Source organism: Polychytrium aggregatum (assembly GCF_025602895.1).
Source record: "Polychytrium aggregatum strain JEL109 chromosome Unknown BJ171scaffold_24, whole genome shotgun sequence".
NCBI lineage: Eukaryota > Fungi > Chytridiomycota > Chytridiomycetes > Polychytriales > Polychytrium > Polychytrium aggregatum.
The window spans coordinates 435,235-453,529 of record NW_026516226.1 but is presented as its reverse complement, the minus strand read 5'-3'; the positions used below and the strand labels follow the sequence as shown (position 1 = coordinate 453,529).

At 55.3% G+C, this 18,295-nt stretch overlaps 4 protein-coding genes across 4 annotated transcripts; 2 read left to right on the top strand and 2 right to left on the bottom strand.

Moving 5' to 3' along the window:
* The first annotated feature begins 517 nt into the window (after positions 1–517).
* Positions 518–2,446, top strand: BJ171DRAFT_509879 (Alpha/Beta hydrolase protein). The gene is made up of 2 exons (XM_053111445.1): positions 518–1,277; positions 1,438–2,446. The coding sequence occupies exons 1-2, from the start codon at positions 579–581 to the stop codon at positions 2,332–2,334; spliced, it is 1,596 nt and encodes a 531-aa protein (XP_052965604.1). The 5' UTR covers positions 518–578; the 3' UTR covers positions 2,335–2,446.
* On the bottom strand, positions 2,447–6,920 carry BJ171DRAFT_509878 (beta-lactamase/transpeptidase-like protein). The gene is made up of 8 exons (XM_053111444.1): positions 6,243–6,920; positions 5,922–6,087; positions 5,681–5,803; positions 5,509–5,519; positions 5,346–5,414; positions 5,105–5,251; positions 4,410–4,979; positions 2,447–4,290 (listed from the first exon to the last, which is right to left on the bottom strand). The coding sequence occupies exons 1-8, from the start codon at positions 6,864–6,866 to the stop codon at positions 2,695–2,697; spliced, it is 3,306 nt and encodes a 1,101-aa protein (XP_052965603.1). The 5' UTR covers positions 6,867–6,920; the 3' UTR covers positions 2,447–2,694.
* Positions 6,921–7,307: 387 nt separating this feature from the next.
* BJ171DRAFT_460358 (uncharacterized protein) lies at positions 7,308–12,659 on the top strand. The gene is made up of 16 exons (XM_053108441.1): positions 7,308–7,534; positions 7,769–7,879; positions 8,032–8,148; positions 8,229–8,446; positions 8,623–8,724; positions 8,820–8,879; positions 9,092–9,186; positions 9,271–9,453; positions 9,633–9,713; positions 9,810–9,942; positions 10,019–11,040; positions 11,179–11,292; positions 11,494–11,641; positions 11,764–11,908; positions 12,074–12,190; positions 12,315–12,659. The coding sequence occupies exons 1-16, from the start codon at positions 7,361–7,363 to the stop codon at positions 12,540–12,542; spliced, it is 3,048 nt and encodes a 1,015-aa protein (XP_052965602.1). The 5' UTR covers positions 7,308–7,360; the 3' UTR covers positions 12,543–12,659.
* Positions 12,660–13,167: 508 nt separating this feature from the next.
* On the bottom strand, positions 13,168–17,739 carry BJ171DRAFT_623841 (P-loop containing nucleoside triphosphate hydrolase protein; the record flags this gene model as incomplete). Its single annotated transcript, XM_053115469.1, has 16 exons — positions 13,168–13,326; positions 13,479–13,714; positions 13,856–13,978; positions 14,095–14,200; positions 14,588–14,800; positions 14,870–15,031; positions 15,255–15,532; positions 15,703–15,797; positions 15,915–15,975; positions 16,123–16,277; positions 16,369–16,495; positions 16,603–16,807; positions 16,944–16,996; positions 17,074–17,214; positions 17,465–17,556; positions 17,702–17,739. The coding sequence occupies 16 exons, from the start codon at positions 17,737–17,739 to the stop codon at positions 13,168–13,170; spliced, it is 2,244 nt and encodes a 747-aa protein (XP_052965601.1).
* Between the last annotated feature and the right edge of the window lie 556 nt (positions 17,740–18,295).

The following is an 18,295-nucleotide window of genomic DNA, read 5'->3' as shown; positions in this document are numbered from 1 at the left end:
CTTGCCCACATCCACACGATCGTGATTCTATCCGAAATTGTAAGGCATTCGGTCAAATCCTCGTTGTCTGGCCGAGCGGATAGCCGACTCGATCCCTTGTCTGTTGGTCTGGCCTGGCTCACGTTGCGCTGACATTTCATCGGCCCGGATTTCGTGACCAGGCATTGCATTCATATGGAGTCTACGCATCGTATTTTGCTCCAACAAGCCCCGTGGTCTGTTCCGATGCCACCGGCAACGACCACTCCGAGGCCGTCATGCTAGAAATGGCACACGTTGTTCAAATCGCCGGTATCGTAGCCGTCAGTCTATACCTGATCATGTTCTCGGCGGTCATGTATCTCTCGCGGCAGAACCGACGGACCGAATTCGATAAGTATCTCGGCATCTGGAACGACCGAATCAAGAGATTCTTCAGCATCAAAGAGATCATGAGCGATGGCGAGGACGTTATGCTCGAAGTCTCGCGTCAGCTTGCCATGTACTTTCGCGACATTGACTGGGCACCCTCCGATATGATCGCGGGGCTGCTGCTGCTCAAGCGCGAGCAAAAGAAGCTGCAGCGGGAGCGAAATCGGATGCAAAAGTATCAAGCCCAGCGGCGGCTCTCGCGGCAGCGATCTATCGAGGCGTTCCGGCTCTCATCGACCAACTTGAGCGAAGCGGAGTCGTCCATCCACACTAGTTTATCCCGACCGCATACCAGATCGTCGCACTTGCGGCCACCGCCCTTGAAGCCAATAAGCTCTCTCTCGCTGAATAGCGAGCTCGAGGCGAGCGACGATGCCCTAGGGGCCGCAGAGCTTCCAACGCCGCTCACGTCGTTTGACCGACAAGGCATCCCCCACCACGGACCAATTACAAAGAGCGACATCCCTGATGTATTGTACTTTGCCCGGTATGCCGAACTTGTCTACAACCACCAGGAGGCCAAGGCAATCGCGCCGATTCTGTTGATCCACTTCAACGAAGCCAACAACCTCTTCAAGTCGCCCTATATGATCATATTCGACCACGAATGGCAGTGCGTGGTCATTGCCATTCGCGGGACATACTCGATCACGGACATCTTGGTCGATATGCATTTCGCAGAGGCGCCCCTCGATATTCCAGAGCTGCCGGAGGGAAAGCACGGCTGCCATCCGGGGATGCTGCGGACGAGTCTGAACATTCTCGAGGACATCACCAAGGAAGACCGGCTGCGCAAGATCTTGCTCGATCCAGATTCGGAATACTCGCACTACAACTTGGTGGTGACTGGACACTCTCTCGGAGCGGTGAGTATTATGGCAGAATCCTATCCGCCCCAAACCCTCTGAGCTGCTTGGTGGAGCAGGTTTGCATCGCTCTTGATATATCCGCGCTCGGCATCGAGCCCTCATTCCGGAAGTGAATCCAACTTCTGTCCCCCACGCACTTGCCTCATCTCCGATCCAGGGAATCGCCGCATTGCTATGCTATATGCTACGTAAAGAGGGCTTCTCCAACGCAAAGTGCTATAGCTACTGCCCCCCGGGCCAGCTGCTCACGCGCGAAGTTGCAGAGCACTTTGCCCAGTTTTGCATCTCGGTCGTCAACGGCGACGACCTGGTTCCGCGCACAACCCGGAACTCGCTGGAGCTCTTGAAGCGAGATATCGAGGAGCTGCTGGCTGACTGTGAGCTGGCCAAGTGGCAGCTGTTCAAGTCGGTCTTGGGCAACTATTGCTGCGGCTCGCGGACAAGGTCGAATAAGGTTGAACTGGATCCGGAGGCCGTCCCCGACAACCTCCGTGCCCGCGACAGCAGCCTCGACAAACTTGACAAACTGGACATGAGCGTCTTCCCAACCAAACCCAAGCTTCGTGTTGGCACAATCACAATGGATGTAGATGGAGCCGAAGCACATGTTCCGATCACACTCATGTTTATGGCCGGGCGGATCCTCTATATCGAAAAGCTGCCAGTGGATCTGTCGATCTCGTCCGATAACATCAACGAAAACGCCACCCTCAAGAAGCAGCTGTCCTTCAACGAAATCCGGCCAACAAACAAATCGCACCGACACAGCGTCCTCGCTGTCTTTCGGCCCGACTGGACCAAGCCCCAAGACCCCATTCCTGCCGGAGACAGCAGCCACCTGCCGCAGTCGTCGCCCTCAACCCCACAGTCTTCGGCGTCGGCAATATCAGGGACGGCGTTCCGGTACAAGTACGTCCCGCGGTGGGCCGAGCGTGAAGAATTTTGCGAGATCATCTTGTCCAAAAGCATGCTGACAGACCATTCGCCCTTTGCGGTCATCAAGGACTTCTGGAAGATGTCCGAGGGCCAGATTCTGCAAACCCTGCGCAAATGACAGCTCCGTCTTCGGAACCGGCGGCTCAGAGGACCGCCGCGCTCGCGAGAATGGCACGATTCGTCTCGCAGTCTGGGCCGATGCCCACCTTCTGGATCCTGAATACACGCGTATCCATTCAAATACACGTCATTCTTTATTTCTTGGGTGGGTAATTGTACGTCTATAGGCAAACATAGTCGAAGATTGAAAAAAACGAGCAGGTGATGGCGCCAGTGTTCGCAGCTATGGCGCCACAGGGATCTAGAAAGGCATAGCACAGGCTGAGGGCAACAGAGGCGGCATTGCAATCTCTCGCCCTCGACATAGAGTCCGCGTGTGGGAGGAGCGCGGAGCGGTATGGGGCTGGGATGGCGATCATCACATGTAGAGCGGGTTGATGCCAGTGTCGAGGCCATGTTTCGACTCGTCGTCGCTTCCGAACCCGCGGAATCTCGGGCGACCCATGCCCAAGTGCTCGCCGATGGTCTCGAGTAGGGTCTGGGTCACCCGCCCGTTCACCAGGCTGAGCTTGTTGACGACGATCGCAATGGATACGCCCAGCTCCGGGCAGCAGATGGCGATGGAGCCACCCATGCCGCTGTGACCGAATGCCGTGAACTTGGGGCTTGGACCGGCATTGCTCGACGCATCTTGGCGAGGCGACGGCGGATCTCCATCGAAAAACTCGTAGCGCCGCAGTCCGTATCCAAAGCCATCGCCAGTCTCGTCGTCGCCCATCTTCATCTTCATGACGGTCTCTCGGCTGAAGAGTCTAGTTCTTGCTGAGGTGCTGGCTTCTCTGCGTCGTCCATCATGCTGGCAGCACTCGACCAAGTGGTGGTAGAAATGAGCCAGCGCCCGAGCCGAGAAATTGCCATTGGCCGACGGAATCACCGCTCGGCGGATGTAAAGATGGTTGAAAAACGCAGGATTCGACGCCATCGGATTGATCTTGAATCCAAACATTGGCTGGATCTGCCGACGAAGCGTTGTTGGCTCTTCGATATCGAGGCCATAGCGGCGATCGATATCAATCTGGATCAAGGGTCCGGGCTGCTTTGGAGTCACGGGCCGAACAGACGCAGGAAGTCTGATGTCGCGCTGCTGCAGGCCAAGCGGCCGTCGAACGGGTGCGGCCGACCCATCCAGCCGATCCTGTCGCTGTTTAGCGAACTCGGCGAGCTCAGCGATGCTTTCGAGCCGCTCTCCCATCTTATCTTCCAGCGATTCAAGCGGGCTCTCAGTGGCAGGGCTTTCGTCAACCGGGAAGCGAGTCGAGGCCTGCGGGTCGAAGACCGAGCCGGGCATCCTCTTCATTTCCTCAAGGAAGTGCTTCTTGGTTTCGGTGAACTCGTCTGTGGGAAGCTCAGTCTGAAAGGTTTCCGGCTTGGAACCAGGGCTTGCCGGAGTCTTACTGTCCTTCTGCTGGTCGTCTTGGCCAGTGATGTTCTTGAGCAGTGTCTGAAGTTCTTCGAGCTTCCATTCTACCGACGCCAGTCTCGACTCGACTCCCGTGGGGATGCCGACATATCCTCCCAGGTCTGTGATGCCGATCTTGTCGAGGATCTCGTCCTTCAGGAATGCGCCAAAGGAGACGCCTGTGACGGATTCCACGATGCCGCCCACAAGCCATCCGAAGGACAGATAGTGGTATGCCATGTGTGTGCCGGGCTCGCTCGCCGGAATGGCTCTTTCCATCTCAGCGATCATCAGTTTCCAGTCAGCGATCTTGAAGGGGTCCTGGGCAAACAGCTCGCTTCCGGCGTTTTCGAGACCAGAGGTGTGGTTGAGAATGTGCTTGATCTTGGTTGTTTCCTTCAGGCTCGCAAAGGACGGATCGATGAGGTTGCGCGCAAAGGTCTTCCAGTGCGTCACAACATAGTCGTCGTAGCTGACCAGTCTGCGCTGGACGAGCAGGTGGAGGGCCGCTGCAGCGACTGCCTTGGTGCATGAGAACACGGGGAACAGCGAATCCTGTGCCGTCGATGCAAGAAATTGATGCAAGAAGGAGTAGCTCGGTCAGATGCATGTGTGAAGCAGATGCCAGGATGATACCCTGAGAGTGCAGCCGGATGCAAACCATATCGACATACGTGGCTCACGGCGGTGGGATCGAACGAGCCCTGGATGCCTGCTGCAATGTCGACGACTCGGACGTTGTCTTGCATAACGCATATCTGGCAGCCGATGATGTCTTGCGTCTGGATCATGTCCCGGACAATGGCTCGGAGCCTCTCATCCAGCGGGCTGGGCGAGCACAGCGACGGCCGCGACAGGTTTCCGTAAAGCGCCGTCTCAGAGTCCAGCTTCATTTCGATGTGGCGCTTCGCAAACGGAACCATGATGTCCATGTAGTTTTGATTCGAGTCCATTGTAATGGACAGTCCTCGAAGGAGCTGGATGACCCTGGCGAAAAACACCATCACGCCAGGAAAGGCTTGCAGGCCGAGGTTCTGGTGGCGCCTCCTTCTGCGTCGCCGCTTGAGCTTCCATGAAGAACCAAACCGCTTCTTGGCCTTCTTTCCGTTTGGAATAAGACTCTCACGCGAGCTTTGATTTTGAAGCTCGTGAACGTCGGCGCTTTCTTGTGTAGGACGCTTTCCGTATCGTGGCTTCGGAGACTCTGTCGCCCAGCCATTGTCGTCTGAATTGCGGAAGATGTACTAGATGCATGGGTCGGGTTAGCAGGCGTATGCTATGAAATTGGTGATGAGCGTGCGCTGTGAAACAGTGAAAGTATCGCCAAGCCAGAGAGCCCGTTGCGCAGAGCCAGATTGCGGATACCTACTCGGACAGCCTCCATGGCGCCTTCCGGATCGTCGATCGAGAAACGGAACCCCAGTTCTTGCAGACCAGAGAGCAGGCTTGAAAAGTCCATATTTCCGGCCGAAAGGAGAATTCGGGATAAAGCCATGACCTCCTTCTCTGTCGCTCGCTGTTGAGAGGGGGAGAAAGAGGGTTACAAAAGAGTCAAACACTTTGTCGATAAAGTATTGCGACTCTGTCGAAGCTGGTGCCGAGCAGCTTGCCTTGGTCAAACCAAAGTCTAGCAGAGCAGGGACATAGCGCCCGTCGACTTGTGTGACGAGAAAATTGCCCTGGAAAACACAGCATGGGTGAGTGTCGTGAACAGGGGTTGCTCATGTGCGATGCAAGGTTCAGGGACGACGGTACTCGGCTGCTGCATCATACCGGATGTGGGTCTGGACAGAGTCAGGTGGTGAGAGGAACCAGTATGATAGAAAAGGGACCAAGCGACAGCATAGATGGCTGTGAGCGACAGGCGGCACACCATGGCGAGGTTGTATGCGTGGGATATGGGCTGCTCGAGAGGCGGATGGAACGAGCCGCAGCGCAGGCGTACCAGAGTTCCAGAATCCAATGACGAATATCTGGAAGGCATATGCGCGGATGACTTGCTTGACAATCTCATCTGTGTCGACGCGGTGCTCCAAATGGGCTTTGACATCGAGCAGTCGATGTCCATCTGGAGGAGGGTATGTCAGTACAGCAACATTGCGTGGCTCATGGTCGAGGGCTGCGACCTACTGCGGCAGCACTGGTGCATGGAAGCGGCCGAAAGACTGCCCAATAGATACGCTCACCAATGAAAGACATCACCATGATGTCCGAGGTCGTGAGGGAGGCCACTGGGTTGGAGAAGACGCAGTCGATATAGAGCGGATGGCTCGGCTCGTAGTTGCGATTGTGCCGCAGAATCGAGTCTCTGATTTCGATGGTGTTGTTGGCCTCGTTGACAAAGTTCAGCTCCTGCGCAGAGCGGCAGCGGCCCGTATCGCCTCGTGAGTGCCGGATGCAGGACACTTGGCCTGGGCTGGGCCAGTCTGGAGCGGGCTGTCGTTGCCCAACAATGCGCAAACACAGCCGCTGGCACGAGCACGGCAGAAGACTCCTCAGAGCATTACCTTGGGCACTTCCTGGGTCCATTCCGAGACGATCGGGCCAAAGTCATACTTGGGCTCCAGGAAGGCAACCACCTTGATGATGAGCTTGAGGTCCTTGAGGTCCTGCAGGATTCTCTCCTCGATGTTGTCGTGGCGGACCTTGACAACGACGGTGTGCCCGCCACGATAGTCGGCAAGCACGGCTCGATGCACCTGTGCGATTGACGCCGTGGCCAGCGGCTCCTCGTCAAACTCCTTGAAGATTTCCGAGAGCCGAGCAATTCTGAGCGACGCACACACCGAGTGCTGAATGACGCCGAAGGGGCGTGGGGGGAGCGAGTCCTGCAGCTGGCGGAACTCTTGGACGAACGGAGTAGGCATAAAGTCGCTCCGGGTGCTGAGATACTGCCCGGCCTTGATCCACAGGCCCTGGAGATGGACGATGGCTTGGTAGATGCGCTTGGCTTCCCGCTCGTGGGATTGCATCCACACTTGGTCGCGGTGGGCCTGGTCCAGCGGGCCGGTACGGTTGCGCAGCGAAAACTGGGTGAGCTTGAGGGCAAGATAGACCGAGACGCCGAGATAGAGGATGAAGCACCGACGGGCCATCAGGCTGAGGGAGGCGCGGAGCCTCTCGACACACATGGCTGCCGCGGCGGGGATCGGCTGGTCGAAGGATGCCCGTGGAGGTTGCGGGATGGTCGTGGGAGCAAGGGCAGCAGGGCCGGCGATGGTTTTGGTGGTGCAGCCGCTCTGGCTCGGTGGCCCGATGAGAGCGGGTCAGGTGACTCGAGCCATCCCGGTTTGGGCACATGGCTGGCTCGAACGGGATGGATCCGGGCGGCTGGATCCGAAGCGAGCGACGGGCGAGAGCCGCCGAGAGCCGCCGAGAGCCGCCGAGAGCGCGCGGCGGCCACACAGACACAGGCGCCGCCGTTGTCGCTGCCGAGAGCGAGAGCGCCCGGCATTTGCTGTTTGCGGTCCGATTCCAAGTCCTGTCGAGCCAGACCCGCCTTGCAGGAACCCGTCCTCTCGATCCCAAGCGACTCGACGAAACCGCCAGCCGCAGCGCCAGCCCACTCGCCTGCATCCGCATCCGCATCCGCATCCGCATCCGCATTCCCGAGACAGTCATCGAGATGCAGCCAGATCTGCCACCGCAGCCGCAGCCGAAACCCCAGGAGGAGGTGCAACGGGGCCGCCAGCCAGCAAACCGGCCCCGCGAGCCCCGCAAGTTTGGCCCATCACCTCCTCCAATCCTTCGCGATCACAAAAATAATACAAAATACATCCGCGGCGAGCTGCTGGGAGAGGTATACAGAAGTGGAATTCGGCGATTTGCTCTCCTGGGCTCCCACGTTGCCCCCAGCAATCCGGTGTCCTAGCAGTGGCGCACATCGAAGCGCTGGTTTCTCTGCCTGGCCATGGTTCCTATCTGTTGGCTGCCCCACAGGCAAATGCAGGCAGATCCTTCGTCCGAAAAGCATGTGCTTGCCGCCGCAAGGCCGTACTCTGACCAATATCCCGTCGGACCTCCTGGTGAACAGGGCGGCTTTGCCAGATGCTACAAAGTGCAGGACGGCAATGGCAGCGGCGAACTGAAAGCAGCCAAGGTGATCCCCAAGGCCTCGCTCAGAACCGAGAAGCAAAAGAACAAAGTAATGGTCACAGGCTTTTGCCGATGCGCATACACATCGAAACCCCCGATTCGCGGCGGATGGCCTCGGGTGTTTATCGATCGGGTTTGGTCGCTCGGACCGCTCGAGCCATTCTCGGAGCTAACTATCCCTCTCTGGGTGGCTGTCGACAGCTCTTTTCAGAAATCAAGATCCACCGGCAAATGTCACATCCAAATATTGTCCAGTTTCACCACGTCTTTGAAGACGACAATTTTGTTTATATGATTTTGGAGCTATGCGAGAACAAAGTATGCCATTTCGGGACTGACAACTGGCTTCCGATGGGATATGCTCGCTGGCCGCCCTGCTTACATTCCTCGTATGCCAGACATTTGTAGATCTCCTCAAAGTCCGGAGGCGCCTGACGGAACCAGAAGTGCGATACTACATGCTTCGGCTCCTCGCTGCGCTGATGTATATGCACAGTCAAAAAGTCATCCATAGAGATATCAAGCTCGGAAATATCTTCCTAACTAAATCCATGGACCTCAAAATCGGAGACTTTGGGCTGGCAGCAATCCTGAAGCACGACGGAGAACGGAAAAAGTAGGCTGCCCTCATGCACAGCGCAGCCCCTGGCCCACTCGTTCTTGGCTGGGCCAGCGAGGTGGCAATCAGATGTGATGTCACTAGCACCGCCATCGTTCAAGCGACGTGCATCGCAACCCTCTGCCCTGACTGACAGATCATGCCGATGGCCCCTGTGCCACGTAACTCTCCAGAACCATATGCGGAACGCCGAATTACATTGCCCCTGAAGTTCTGTTCGACACCCAAAACGGCCACAGTTTCGAAGTCGACACCTGGTCGCTCGGTGTCGTCATGTATGTCAGGCATCAGCAGCACTGCCTTCTTGCATCATTCGATCCATATTAACACAACATCGGCCATTCGTGGTGCCACTTGTTCGATTGCGTAGGTATACACTTCTCATTGGACGCCCGCCTTTCCAGACCAAGGAGGTCAAAGCGATATACAAGTACGATGGCGCTGCGGCGGTTTTGTGCAATGTGCTCGGGCTGGCGGGGGGGGGAGATGTTTGCATGACGACAATCGCGTTATCTCGAAGTAGATGATGGTGCAACAAGAGTACGGCGCTATAACCTTGCCCACGGTGGAGTGGAGAGGCCAGGTCGTCCGCTGTGATCATAATGCCAACTGATTTGCGCGACGCTCGATTCCATCCAACAGAAACATCCGTGACAACATCTATGGGTTCCCTCCGCAGATATACGTGTCGAACATGGCCAAGGAGATCATTTCGTCCTTGCTCAACACACGACCAGGTAGGCAACCCCCCTTGAAACTCCCCCCGTGGACTGTCTTACTCCCGGCGCTACGACTCATCCAACCTTCACATCTACACACAGAACATCGTCCCTCTATCAGCGACGTCCTTGACAGCGACTTTTTCGTACGCGAGTTTATGCCGGCCCAGATCCCTATTACTGCATTAACAACTGCACCTCAGTGGGAGCAGAGACCCACTCAGCTGTTGCAAGAGAAATCGCAGCAGCCCGTGTATCCCGAAGATGAAGACTGTGAGCCAAATGGTACTGTCAGTGACGAACCGTGCGCAGTATTTCCAAATCGTTCAGTGCCCTCGCTTCTTACTTCTGCTAGAGTGGCTGCATCTGCCATATGCACTTTGCTTCATGCACTTTGCCTCATTTGGTCAGCAGCCCCTGTCGGGCACGGCATTCTGAACAGGATGATGCTCTCTTCCTCACAGGTACCCATCGAGCCGAGGATCAGCATATCGTACGGAGTAACGGTGAAGCCCATCAGCGGACAAACGGAACTTGGCCTCAGAGTAAGTCTGAAGCAAGCAGTCGATCTGCACCACTCGGAACAACTGCTGTGTCCCTCGACTCAATCATCATGCTCATGGCCACGGTTGCATCTACAGAGCCGCAAAGCCCATATCCCCGACCGACGGCGAGTGGCCAGGAGAATATACCCCCTACCCACCCAAATCGGTTCACATCACAAGAGCTTTCCCATCCGCACCAGAGCCCGATGAAGCAGCATGCAGCCAACGGGTATGCCATCGTCCGTGTTGCATCTGGCGTCGAATGAATCTCCAGCCATCTCCTCTGACTGAAGCTTGTATTGTAGAGTCCGTCCGCTCGGGGTCTTGGATACTCGTGGATCAATGCAGTCGCCGAGTGTCCGCTCCTACGGCGTTCAACGGGCATCGGTCCCAGAAAACGGTGCCCGTGCAACTCGCCGCACATACACAACGGCCTCTGATCCCCTGGATCCGCCTCAAGAGCAATTTGTGCGATACCCGTCGTATCCTGGTGTCGCGCCGAGCCCGAGCCACCATGAGCGCGACCAACCACTTCAGTCAGAGATGCAGAATCTGCATCTTGGGATGGCCAACCCAGCGAGTCCGCGCGTGCATTGGGCAGAGCAACAGCCCCACCCACACAGCTACGAGCCAACGACAAGGATGGCAGTCAGCGAACCACGTGGAAACCTGCATCCTTCTGCACAGGCCGCATATGCGTCCAATGGACACAGATACGCCAGTGTACCAGAATTGTACGAGGAAGACTTTGAGGTTGCGCCGGCACTCTTGGGTTACCGGCGTGATCTGGGATTACAACGGCAGTACTCACGGGATCCGCGCTTGCACCACGAAGAGCAGCAACGCCTACTTGAATACGAGAAGCAGCGGGCGTTGGAGGAGCATCAGAGACTCGAGTACCACCGCCAGCTTGAGCTGGAGCAACAGCAGCTCCTCGAGGAGAAGCTGGCGCTTGAGCAGCGGTACTTGGAAGAGCAGTATCTGATTAACCGACCACGAGGCATCAATGTAGCTCTTGCTCGAGAACAGGCCGAGGCCCTTGTCGAGGCGATGCAGCAGGTGCACTCAGAACGCCATGCGCCAAGGTCGACGTCGCCGCCGAGACCCCCGGCTCTGGAGTCGCCGTCTCCGCTATCATCGCCTGGCCCGTCGCCGCGCACGCCCAATCCGATGGAGGCGTCACCTCGGACCCGCTCCGGCTCGCCACAGTCACAATACTATAGCTACCAGAAAGATGGCGCTCTGCCGAACCGACAAGACATCCCTCCGCCCATGTCTCCTGCAAGATCTACCCGGCCGGATCTTGTCGACGGCACGCCTCAACGCGGTACGCCTTTGGAACAGCAGTAGCTTCAATGCATGCCTGCGATTTCTTGACGGCAATATGACATGTCTGCAGTTGCTCGGCAGAAGGAGTCGCCAGCAACCTTGTATTTCGCAACTGACACGTCCTTGAATGGTCCAGTGACGACATCACAAAAGCATCTCGGCGTGCTCGAGCTGATCTATCACAACGTCTGCCAAGCAATCGATGCACACGAGCAAGGGATGGAGGTGCCCACAAACGAGGCCATGTACGGTAAGCCCTACGATGTGATAGCTGTACGCGCTGGTGGGCGTTGGACCAAAGAATGCATTGGCGTGAACGTGAGGGCACCTGAGCACGAGCATTGGTGTGAGAAAATGGGCCACCTGAATAGGTGAACACCCAGTGCACGGCTGACCCTGGGGAGCAGTGCCAACTAACGACAATCCCTGTGTTGTTGGCTCGATGTACCAGATCAAAAGCTCTTCCAGCTACCGCCGTGCTTCATTATCAAGTGGATCGACTACTCAAACAAATATGGGCTTGGCTACATGCTGAAGGACGGCTCCGTTGGTGTGCACTTCAACGACTCCACAAGCATGATCATGTCATCCAATAATGTGTAAGTGCGGCGACTGGTGAACAGCGACGAGCTGCACTGGGCAACAGGGTCATCAATGGAGCGCTACTGGCGCAAGTCAGTCGCTCGATGCCGCCTCTGACCTTCGATTCTCTGGGCATCAGAAACTTTGACTATCTCCACAAGGCGTCAAACCAAACAACACTGCTGCGCAAGTCCTACATGTGCGACAGCTATCCGGCTGAGCTAGAGAAGAAGGTGACGCTGCTGAAGCACTTCAAAACGTACATGGAGGACAATCTGTACAAGGTACATAGGAGCTGCTCGATGCCACGAACGACCGCAGCTTGGAGCGGCGAACAGAGTTTTGTACAGACGGAATGCAGTCTGTTGCTACTTGTTGGTCCTGTCGACTTACAAAATCTCTGCCACCGAATGCTCGCATGCGTCGCGATGCGTGGCGGTGGCGCGCAGACGCCGGAACAGGAGCAGGAGACGCCTGAGCCCAAGGCCAGCAACCTGGACTTTTTGACAAAGTACCTGCGAACCAAGCAGGGCGTTGTCTTCCGGTTCAGCAATCACACACTACAGGTACACTATCGCAGCGGGGCGCAGTTCTTTCCCCGCAGGCGCTAGCTGGTGGACGCCATAGCACGGCGCCAGCAGGCCCACTGATCCGGCTAACGCTGTTGCAACTCGTCCCACAACATGGCAGTTCAACTTCTCGAACCGGACCAAGCTCATCCTGAGCCACGAAGGTCGATCGCTGACATGGGTGGATGAGGACAGACGCGCCATAACGCTGCCTCTCGTGCTTGCTCTGGAGCGCAGCGATCCTGTTATACACGAGAAAGCAAAGTATGTCCGGGATGTCATCGGACTCATGATCTCCCGGAAGCAGAAACGGACGCAGACTGGCCATTTGGATGATAGAGTCGAGTGAAGCGCGAATCACCGCAGCACTTCGCCATCCTCCTCCCTCTCCCTCCTCCCTCCTCCCTGCAAAGCGCCAAGTTGCTGTGAATATAGTTCCTGCTACTCCTGCGGCGTTGGCCCTCTCTAGCTGGGACTCTGGCTCCAAATGTCGATGCGCTGCACGAGGCCCTCGGCTTTGTGAGTCACGGGAACGAGCGAAAGCTTAAAATTATGGCCGGACAATATTGCGAGATCGCTTGAACAGCAATGTGGAGGCGACTGGAACATTGTAGCCTCTGGCAAGACGGCGATACCCAGAACATGATTCATGATCCCAGTCGGGCTAATCAATACCGCGAGTGCTCAATGATGACCCTTGTGAATCAGCTTGGTGTTTGTGTGATGCGGAAAGCCTGTCACCGTCGGCCGCCGAGGTGTCTTGGAAACAATCTTGCGATAGACAGCAGAGGGCCAATGACGTGGAAGAACAGAGTGCCAACGGCACAGAAGAACAGAGTCAATAGCACGGAAACACAACGCAACGGAATCGCCGGGCGACCATTCAAAGGACAGATTGTACTGTGGATGCCGTTGTCCAGTGCGATCATCACTTCTGTGTGGGAGCAGTAATGGTGGCGAATACTACGCGACACTCATGGAGAGTTGGAGGCCGAGCTTTGGCTGGGCGTCTCGGTCGCACTCACCTTCAAGGTCCGCCGCTTTGCATTGTAGTATGGCAGCGAATCAGGATCCTCTTGAGACATTCGCTCCATCTGCAGTCTCTCAAACTTTTCACCAATGTCCATGACATCCTGATAAGACAAGCCAACCAAAAGAGCATCCGTCAGTGCATTTCACCGAGCACATCATCCTTCGCAGCCATCGGCGGGACATCGGTAAGTCTCTAAGCACAAAGCAAAACAGGATGCCGCTTCCACTTTCTCACCTCGACTTGGCCGCTCACGCCGTCGACGTCAGCGAGCTGGGCACCGTATGTCGCCTCATACCACTGTTCGAACTCAGACATGAGCTTCTGGCGGCACTGGTCGACCAGGCGAGTGCAGTATTCAATGTCGGACCGGGTGTGCTTGAGCTGATCGAATTGCTCGCGATACTGGGCCTTGAGTTGCTTGAGCGTGTTCAGCAGCGTATACTCCTCCTCGTCGATGATGACGTTATCGCCCAGCTTGTCATTTGGATCTACCCAAAGCGATGCAGTGTGATCGCAGCCGTTGACAGAGTCCAATTGTGGCGTGAGATGGGTGACACAGATCAACAGAGCGTCCGTGGCCCGATCTACATTCGCCGCGACCAATACCAGCCAAGCATCGTGGAACTCACAACCACGGGTTCGTTCCACTTTCTTGCGCCCGATGCTTTCCTTGACTTCGTCAATCTGATGCTTGAGATTGTTGACAATCTCGGCCATGTCTCTGGCGCCTTTTTTCTTGTCCTTCAGCACCGCTGTGAGTATAAAATGGACATCAGCCTCTACCAGTGGTCGAACTCAATCGCCGAGTATATGGTCAAAGTATGCGGCTCTCAGCCAGCTGCCCGCTGCATCAGCATCAGATACAGACCTTTGTTTTCGTTGAGAATTCGGTTCATCTCCATGCCCTTGCCCTTCTTGAAGGATTCGAACTCGTCGGCACGGCTTGGAGGTGGAAGCAGACGGTTCTTGTTGTACTGTTGGCTCGGCAGTGGCGGCAGCTGCGAGCCCCATGTTTCGTTTGGAGGGCTCACTGGTTCTTTCTCGATCGATGAGAACTTTGCAGCAAGTATGGTGGGATTGTGAACCAGCAGCGCCAGCGGGCCAAGCATTCAGATGTTGTGTTAGTGATTCTCCGCTCATGCAGTTTGCCTGTGAGATCTGCCTGTGCGGCGAGGGGTGATCCTTGACTAGAGCCAAGGCATAGCATTGGCTCTTAAAATGCAACGGTGCCATCGCCATCAGGACGAAATAAATGCCAAAACTCAAACGGCCGCTCCACAGTTGGATGCCAATCTACCGAGGTGACGCGTCCTGAGATATTCGCATTTCCATCATGCAGTATATCTGGCCTGTGAACTTACACCGTCTTTCAGCGATTCGTCATCCCCAGGCTCGTGGTGCACGGCATTCGGAACCAGCTTGGACAATCGCTTCCCACCAGCCCCTTTCTTGTCCTTGTTCGAGGTTTTGCTGGGCGCCCCGCCACGACCACCCATCGGCGCCAATCCAACATTGAATCCGTTTCCTTCCATGTCCCCGACGCCGTCGTCTTTGTCAAGGTCGTTGCTTCGACTCTGGGTAACAGCAATTGGAGTCAATCATGCATGTCGGCACCACATTTCGGTATAGCAACCACCACGCACCTGGAGCTCGCTATCGGCGGCCGGTGCTCGATCTTGGATCGAGGTAAAAGTACTGATTGTATTTCGTGGGTGCCGGTTGACGTCTTCAAGCTCGGCCTCGAGATTCTTGTACATAATCTTGAACTGATTCAGGATTTCACGGATCTGTCGCAAGTTGATGATCTAGCGAGAGTCCAGGGCCCATGTCAACGATATCGGATACACCATCGAGCCTACCATTCAACGGGGCACTCAGAGACCGCATTCCATCCCAAGCGGATGAGATCGATTTGTTTGCCATGCGAACTTTAAAACGACGAGCGAGGCTCAGCCGGATCGAATGCCAAGCACCTGCCCGCCGCCGATAGTAATCAAAAGTCTCGAACCCACGGAGTTGCGAAGGTACCTCGATATCCTCGTCGTCCTTCTCAATGAAGGACTTGAGCGTCTTCTGAAGCTCAAACCTTTGCGTTTCGGTAAATGGCTCGTATTGGACATGTGAGCGACTGGCGAGCGTATCGTGCATGGCGAGCTCCTGTTTGAGTTCTCGGATCTGATTCTCATACTTTTTGATGAGGGCAAGAGGATCGTACTGCACATTCAGCTCTGGTGTGTTGGTGACACACATCATCCGGGTCGCAAACCGAAGTGTCGAAATGGTTTCTTCGATATGCTCCTTTTCACCTGAGTGGTCAAACAGGACATATCAATCATCGGAAAATGGCACACGGGTAAACCCGAGTCTTTACCATGACTCGGAAGCAGCTCGACACGGTGCAGAGTAACGGGGAGTGGAGAGTCGCAAGTTGCCTTTGTAAATAAGGGCAAGCCGATCAGCACAACAATAGTCCTACCCCAGATGTTGGCGATCATCAGTGTGTTGCAATTTCCACCAAGAGCGTCGCGAAGGACATTGGTGAGCTTCGACTGGCGATATGGGACATGATCTCTGTGCCATCGGGTGGGTTTGGCAAGGTTGTCAGTGTAATGATGGTGCTCTCTCACGAATCGAGTATTTCAGTTTGCAGAAACCATATGGCTGTGACAGCGTCCACATGATACCAACCGTTTCTTGTCTGCCAACGCTATGATGACCTGTTCCAGGAAGGTCAAGGACTTGTTGATGTCTGCGATGATATACAATACGTCAACATCATGTTCAAGCCAGCTTCGATGGAGAGCAAAACCGGAGCGAGTCACGAAGGCCATGGCTGCTCCAAAAGCGATCCTCCATCGGGGTAATGCCGACAGGGTTTTGTGCGCGAATCACTTACGCATGGCTTCTTTCAGAGACACCCCAGATGTTTGGGTTTTCGACAGCCGTTCGGAGCCAGCCAAGTCCACAAGGTTAAGCTTGGAGTACATGACCTTCTCTGAAGACTCGACCCGGGAGCGCGACTCGATGTAAATGGTAAAGATACAGTGCGAGCTGGAGGGTACCAGCCGACGTCAGCAATGGCTTCTTGTATGCTCAAGGCCGAATGCTGGTCCAACCGAGACTCTTCTAAAATGTCACATACCGCGTGGACCCTTTGTTCATCTGATGCTCGGCGATGGCCCGGTTGGTCTCGCCTTCGAACAGATAGTTCAGAGCCTCCTCCTCGTTATTGGTGATAGGCATTGTCAATCCCTTGACGTACGAGGCTCCTGCATAATGGCGATATGTCAACAGCGATGACGGATACTCAGATAGCTCGTATTCTCGTATGTGCGGGTATAGAGCGACATAGCCCCGGCGAGAATGATCGAGTTACCGGCACGGATCGACCACCTACCGCCTTTTTCCTCCACCACCGTCAGTATGCCCTCATTTGAATTTGTAGACAACGTCGACAAAAGGTCGCCCATATTCTCGTTGTAGATCTCCAGATAGCTCACGCGAACGGTGAAGGCAAACTGTGGGCGATCGGCAATTTCGCGGTAGATATGTGAGATGGTCCGGGGAATCAGTCCTCGGTGCTTGTAGTTTTCCGAGGCTCCGGTCCTGCAGAGCAGTAAAATGATCAGGTGCGGATAAGTAAATAGCAGTGAACATCGCCCGAGCTGTCGAAGGGCTTGATGCCGTCAGCGAATCCCCCGCAGATACGCCGAGTACTTGCATGGTGAAAGTCTTTCCAGCGCCTGTCTGTCCATATGCCAGAATCGTGCCTGCAGCAACCAGAGAGGCAGTCGTAAGGATCGTGCTCATGAAGCCGCCAATGTTGTCGATACCGGAGTGGCCATACCATTGTATCCTTCGAGAAGACCTTTCACGATGGAGGTTCCGCAATCCTCGTAAACGGTTTCTTGCGACGCGTTATGCAGAATGTTGTCGAACTTGAAGTCCCAGTTCTCTTGCTGGTTGTTGATGTACCCGCCCTCATTGCCTTTGGGGATATGAATGTGAACCGACTGATGGTGGACGCTGGGATCAATGCAACGCTCTCGGTGTTTGACGCTGAAAACATGGCGAAGGGTGCTACAAGTGCTACAGGCCAAGCCATGCCCAACGCTCGTGTTTCCGTTGGGCATCGGCCCTATCGTGATATTCGTCGAATGGCCCCTTGGGTAACGCGTCCAGAACGAAGCCCCGTGTATGAGAAGCATATCCAATTCGGAAGAGTCGTGCTCGTAAACGTGCCTTATGATCATCGCCAAAGCGTATAATGTCCTGTGCAAACTCGGAGGTCGGTCGAGTGCGAATGATGACGCGGACATGCTTGGATTTGCTCGGCGTGCCGACGGGCACGGCAGAGGAGGGATGTTGGATCATTCAAGTCTTGCAAGATTCACCAAGCAAAACGATTCTCTTCTATAGAGCAATAGCGAGCAGCTCAGCTCTTTCTGTTGATCGATTGACGGGAGTAGACAGACTTGAGTATCAGAAGGGACAGGGAAACGACGCTGCACATTTGTGCCCTTCCCAAGATCAGGACGGGGAGAGGACAAGACTACCGCTCCAATCATACCTGATTGGCGAGTCTACGCCGATGCCGATGAGTGTGCCAAAGCACCTTCAAAAGCCCCAGCATCGCCACAAAAGTATGGCCCACAGGGATACCCTGTACATGAGGGTGGATGGTGCTTTGTTCTGGGTATAAACAGCCATCACCATGACCAGCCATATCACCGTTTTGAGCGTTAATTATGCTTTGCATCCTAGGTCTTGAAAGTACACTCATCACCGCCACCATGAACAGACACCGTGAAAATCGGGCAAGAAATCCATTGAAAGGTCGAATGCGAGCACCACTCCCACATCGCAATACCAGTACCCGCGACGATGGTGAGCATGTGAAGGAACGTGCATGGATATCGCCTCGTTTCACTCCAACAAGCAGGAATTGGATGATATTTAGTGACATCAAAAGTGTTTATCAGTAGGAGGTTGTTTATTGATCACTAATCTTCTGCCATCGTTTTGTTGAATGGAATTGTACTCGCGCCTTGGACGAGAGCTTCAGGACA

What these genes read in the sequence shown, in the direction of transcription:
- BJ171DRAFT_509879 (XM_053111445.1), top strand. Translation starts at nt 579, where the DNA reads ATGCAAAAGTATCAAGCCCAGCGGCGGCTCTCGCGGCAGCGATCTATC. An exon ending in CTGGACACTCTCTCGGAGCG is followed by an intron (nt 1,278 to 1,437) that starts GTGAGTATTATG and finishes TCTCCGATCCAG; the next exon opens with GGAATCGCCGCATTGCTATG.
- BJ171DRAFT_460358 (XM_053108441.1), top strand. Translation starts at nt 7,361, where the DNA reads ATGCAGCCAGATCTGCCACCGCAGCCGCAGCCGAAACCCCAGGAGGAG. An exon ending in GAGGTCAAAGCGATATACAA is followed by an intron (nt 8,880 to 9,091) that starts GTACGATGGCGC and finishes TCCATCCAACAG; the next exon opens with AAACATCCGTGACAACATCT. An exon ending in ATCATGTCATCCAATAATGT is followed by an intron (nt 11,642 to 11,763) that starts GTAAGTGCGGCG and finishes TCTGGGCATCAG; the next exon opens with AAACTTTGACTATCTCCACA.
- BJ171DRAFT_509878 (XM_053111444.1), bottom strand. Translation starts at nt 6,866, where the DNA reads ATGTGTGTCGAGAGGCTCCGCGCCTCCCTCAGCCTGATGGCCCGTCGG. An exon ending in TAGACTTTGGTTTGACCAAG is followed by an intron (nt 5,252 to 5,345) that starts GCAAGCTGCTCG and finishes CCCTCTCAACAG; the next exon opens with CGAGCGACAGAGAAGGAGGT. An exon ending in GCGCCATGGAGGCTGTCCGA is followed by an intron (nt 4,980 to 5,104) that starts GTAGGTATCCGC and finishes CCATGCATCTAG; the next exon opens with TACATCTTCCGCAATTCAGA.